General features: G+C 32.1%; 1 protein-coding gene across 1 annotated transcript; it reads left to right on the top strand.

Annotated features, from left to right (window-relative positions):
• Positions 1 to 233: 233 nt before the first annotated feature.
• LOC121994783 (protein RKD3-like) lies at positions 234 to 981 on the top strand. Its single transcript, XM_042548704.1, has 2 exons — positions 234 to 698; positions 802 to 981. The coding sequence occupies exons 1-2, from the start codon at positions 234 to 236 to the stop codon at positions 979 to 981; spliced, it is 645 nt and encodes a 214-aa protein (XP_042404638.1).
• Positions 982 to 5235: the final 4254 nt, after the last annotated feature.

The raw sequence follows: 5235 nt of genomic DNA, 5'->3' as shown, positions 1-5235 counted from the left end.
TTCTTCTTCTTGTCCATGGATTTCGACATTCTCCGTGTACACTTTGAGTGTGATGACGTGTCCCACAACCTTGAGGATCATTCACTGGTTTCCTCGTTTTCTTCGAGGATCAATATAATATTGTCATTTTCTATTTATTAATCTTTTCTTTGTTGATTTCTAGTTGTTTTTATCATCTTCAATTCAATTGAAGCGTCTGCAGGAACTACCCAGAGCCAGATAATAGCGATCTCATGCCTTTGCCGGAGAGTCTCTGGTTCGACCATTTTGATCTCCCTTTAGTTCCTTATGACGACATGCTAAACAACTATGCGTCGGATCTTGATCGCTTGGACCATATGGATTTCGACTCGTTTCAGTATTCGCCTCCCTCTCTTTCGACTGTAGATGACTTCGAACATGTTGCTTTGTGCAACGTGATTGTGCCTCACGAAGATAAGAGTGTTGCGGTCGGCCGAGATGAGGAGACTAAGGCTGCCGTTGGGACATTGGAGTCCGCTGAAAGGCAGTCTCCGATGAGGTTGGGCAACTTAGGGTTTGAGGAGATCAAAAACTACTTTTATATGCCAATAACTAAGGCTGCGAAGGAGATGAATGTAGGCTTGACGGTGCTAAAGAAGCGATGCCGTGAGCTAGGGATCGCGAGGTGGCCTCACCGGAAGATGAAAAGCTTGAAGTCTCTCATCCACAATGTTAAGGTTTTGTAGTTTAGGGTTAATTTGTTAACAAATTAAATTGTAATCTTGCTGAGTACATGAATTTGTTTACTGATGAAACTGTGATGGTGGACTTTTGCTGTAGGAGTTGGGGAAGGGTATGCTCGAGGAGAGCATCAGAAGTGAGTTGGAGAGTTTGGAGCAGCACAAAAGAATGATAGAGGATAATCCGGAGATGGAATTGACAGAGCGAACAAAGAGGCTGAGGCAGGCATGCTTCAAGGCTAACTACAAGAGGAGGAGATTGATGCTTGGTCATCTTTAATAATTACTTGTGTATCTGTTATAATTACTTAATAATTACTCGTTATAATAAGGTTAATCTACTACTTGAACTAGAGGTTAAATGTGTTACACTGAATTTCATGCACATAATATTGTGAGTGCTTTTTGTTCAGAATCATGAATAATTCATGTTGAGATGTATATCAAGATATAAATTCTTTAGCATGAGTTGCATATCTGCAATTATTTTGGCTACGTTACACTCTTATCTTATTTCATTAATTTCCTGCCTAAATAAATGCATGAATCTAGGGTGATTGGGTAATCTAATGATGCAATTTGTTTCAATTTTTTTATAGAGAATTAGAACTGCAGATGAAGAAATACCTTCTTTAGCAGATTTAATCCAACACTTGATATCTTCATTGATGATTATTGTTAGTGCAGTTTTTATTCAATGAGTGATGAGTTACACGGAATCATAATGTTTAACACTCCCTTTTTAGATAATTAATTATTGATTCTTTATTCAATCGATACCCTCTTTTGGATAATTGAGTTATTTGTCATCCGAATATTTAATCTTTGAATTTAGTCAACACATCTCTTTAGGTAGTTTGACACACGAGGGAGGTAAATCATGACAGCTGAGCAGACAAATAGTAAGTGGGGTGAGGTGCACAGGATCAAGGGATTTACACCTTAACTGTCTCACGATTCGACCCCGCATTCTCAAGTGGCAAACGAACCACTATTTATCAACTTGGATGACCTATGGGGTCCATGGGACTTGGTTAGTGCATCTTTAAGTAGTTGACACATCCTTATGGTTAACCATAAGGTTAACCATAAGGTCAAAGCGAGTGTTAGAATCTCATTTTAAGATAATACTACCACGCCTCTATATTTATGTTTTATCAACAGCGGTCTTCTAAGATACAATAATCTTTGTCTTCATCTTAAGCACTTTCAATTAGAAGATTTGAAAATATTATGGTGACAAAAGAGGAGAAGGAAGCAACTTCAAATTGAGTGAATTGAAATGAAAGTACAATTAGCTATATAAAAGTCAATAGTAAAAATTGACACAAAATGAGTTGTTTTTCTATTTAAAAATCTTAATTGAGAAACTTTTGAGGCTTTTAAAGCTATCAATATAAGCCCATCTTATTTGGCAAAAGGTTATATGTTGAGTCCAAACATCTCACTCGACCCCATTTGTAGAGAAGTAAATCAAAAAATTGAATATGACACCACATGAGAGAGGTATTTCTCTAGCTTCAGTGGCTCTTATTTTATTTGATAATTTTACCATATAATTTCACCGACTCTTTATTTGATAATGACCAACTCAGCCAAGTCTTAAGGCAATATAAGCTCATATTATTATGAAAAAAGATGAATACGTCCGCCTCCAGTACTCCCGCTAACTCATCCCAAGACCAACACGGAGGAGGTAAATCACGGACGGCTACTAGTCTTTGGAATAGTGACTAACACATAAAGAAGGTATTTACCTCGGCTTTACCAAGATTCGAACCTCATACTTCATTATGACAACACCTCATGCGCTAGCCACTAGACCCATCCGAGGGGACAATATAAACTCATATTATGACATTCTAGAAGGTTACCCAATTAGCTCAATTTGATTTTTTATTGGTTCAACTAGGGTGTTGCCCCAATTGTAGACATGCAGCTTGGAATTCAATTTTCACTTTAAAAGATGGTTTTGGACGAATTATTATTTACACGTGCTTGAGCTATATATGAGTTTAGTGTTTCTAATTTGGACTAAATTAGTTTAGTTACAATCTACTCAATGAAATGGAGATTATTTATGCCCTTAATTCGACTAGTTAGAAAAATTAATCTTTAATTATTTTCCAAATAAATAAAAATTAAAATAAATTCTGAATAGCTCAATAAAATGTTTCAATTGAAAAAAAATATTACGTCAAAAGAGAGCTTGTGGCTTTGAATCATTCATGGTGGAATCTAATTGGATTTACTTGGTTTTTCAGTTAATGTGGTATTTTGAATTATTCAATTGTTTGTAGAAACCAAGATAATCTCACTCAATAATTTCTCTAGGTATTTACAATTTATTTGTCATATCTATTTTGGCTTTAGACAACATTTGGATTCAAGTGATCTCTATTTGAAGCATTATAACTTTATGCTATCATTATCTATCCATACAAATACCTTTTATAGTTTACTGTTACTAATTTACACTTATACTACATCAACATTGCTGATTTACCTCTTTAAGTGAAGTGCTGGCAATGCCTTATAGGAAATATTTCAATAATACTTTTGAAAATATTAGGGGTAAAATGACAATAGTGCAACTATAAGATATTTTAAAAAACTATAAAGTATGGGTGAATTTCTCACTGTGCCCCTAATTTTGAAAAGTTAATTTATTATTTACTTTTTAAATTCTTAAATCATACTCATACAATGCTAAAATCGAATTATTGAACCATCCAAGAATTAGGAAAATCTATTTTTTAAACTCAACTCAATGGTAAATATAGAAATAAATATTCTAAACAAAGAAAATAGACTAAATAATCAAGATTATAATTATTTCTTATAAATTAATAAAATAAAAATATTAATTATGAAATAATAAAAAAAATAAATATTTGATTTATTGTAGATGCAACAATCTTAAATATTTTTCAATTTAATTCTATTTATTACGAATGAACCAATCTAAACAAATCATTTATTTTTAATTTTTTTTTTGTGATATTTACTTTCTTATTTATATTATTCTTTTTCTTATTTGCATTACAGACACCTTCCACACACTTGAAATGCCTCTCAGTAAACTAATAGCTCCAAAATATTTTTTAAATTCCCAAAATACACCCTTTATTTTTTAATTTAAAAATGCCTTAATTTCTCTAAGCTATTTCTTTTTTTTTTTAATTTAAAAAACTCATAGATTCGTGAAACTATTTTTTTTTCTCATAATTTTGAGATCTAAATTTTTTTCATTTTACACAAATAAGGATATCACTGAATTTACAAGATCTACATGAAAAAATTACTCTTGACTTAAAACGATATTTTTTTGATCCACAGGCGTTTTTAGGTGGATATATGTTACACAACTTATTTATTGTGAAAAATAGTGACCAAGGCGACGGAACACACACTATAATTTAGGGACAAAATTCTGGAACGAAAAAATTTCATCTCAAAATTGGGACAAATTTAGCGACAAAAATAAATATCGACCCAAATTACCAACGAAATCTGCAACAAAAATATTTCGTTTCAAGTTCGCAACAGACAAAAATTTTGTTCCTAAATTCGTCCTAGAATTTGGGGACGAATCCTGGATTCGTCCCAGAATTAATAATATTTTAAAACAAAAGGAAAAAAATTGGAAGCCTTACATATGGACCTAGAGATATCAGAATTTCATGAAACAAGTTTCTATACATTCATATCGTTGTCCTGATCATAAATATATCATCATCCATAATTTTGGAGTAATACTTTGAGTGATTCAATTTTTTAGCTCGCATTAGGTAAAATTCGGATTAAAAATTCCCAACAATCAATATATTTGGTAAAAAAATTTATATGTAGACATAATTATAATTAGGACAACAATATGAATGCATAGAAACTTGTTTCATGAAATTATGATGTCTCTAGGTCTATATGTAAGCCTTCCGATTTTTTTCTTTTTTTTTTAAATTTTTTTTTAAAATTTTGGGACGAATCCAGGATTCGTCCTGAAATCTGGGACGAATCCATTATTCATCCCCAAATCTGGGACGAATCATGGATTCGTCCCAGAATTGAAATTATTTTTTAAAAAAGGAAAAAAAACACAGAAGCCTTATATCTGGACCTAGAGATATCGAAATTTTATGAAACAAATTTCTATGCGTTTGTATCCTTGTCCTGATTGTAAATATACCATCATCCATAATTTTGAATTAATATTTTGAGTGATTCAAATTTTTAAATCAAATTAGTCAAATTAGGAAAAAAAATCCAACAATCAATATATTTGGTCAAAAATATTAATGTGGACATAATTATGATTAGGACAATGATACGAATGCATAGAAACTTGTTTTATAAAATTCTAATATCTCTAGGTCCATATGTAAGCCTTCTGATTTTTTATCTTTTTTTTTTTAATTTTGAGACGAATCTAGGATTCGTCCCAAAGTTTGGGACGAATCCTAGATTCGTCCCAAAATCTGGGACGAATCATAGATTCTTCCCCAAATCTGAGACGAATCCTGGATTCGTCCTA

This window comes from Zingiber officinale, chromosome 6A, assembly GCF_018446385.1.
Source record: "Zingiber officinale cultivar Zhangliang chromosome 6A, Zo_v1.1, whole genome shotgun sequence".
Lineage (NCBI taxonomy): Eukaryota > Viridiplantae > Streptophyta > Magnoliopsida > Zingiberales > Zingiberaceae > Zingiber > Zingiber officinale.
This window is presented reverse-complemented; position numbering and strand designations above follow the sequence as displayed.

What these genes read in the sequence shown, in the direction of transcription:
- LOC121994783 (XM_042548704.1), top strand. Translation starts at nt 234, where the DNA reads ATGCCTTTGCCGGAGAGTCTCTGGTTCGACCATTTTGATCTCCCTTTA. An exon ending in CTCTCATCCACAATGTTAAG is followed by an intron (nt 699 to 801) that starts GTTTTGTAGTTT and finishes CTTTTGCTGTAG; the next exon opens with GAGTTGGGGAAGGGTATGCT.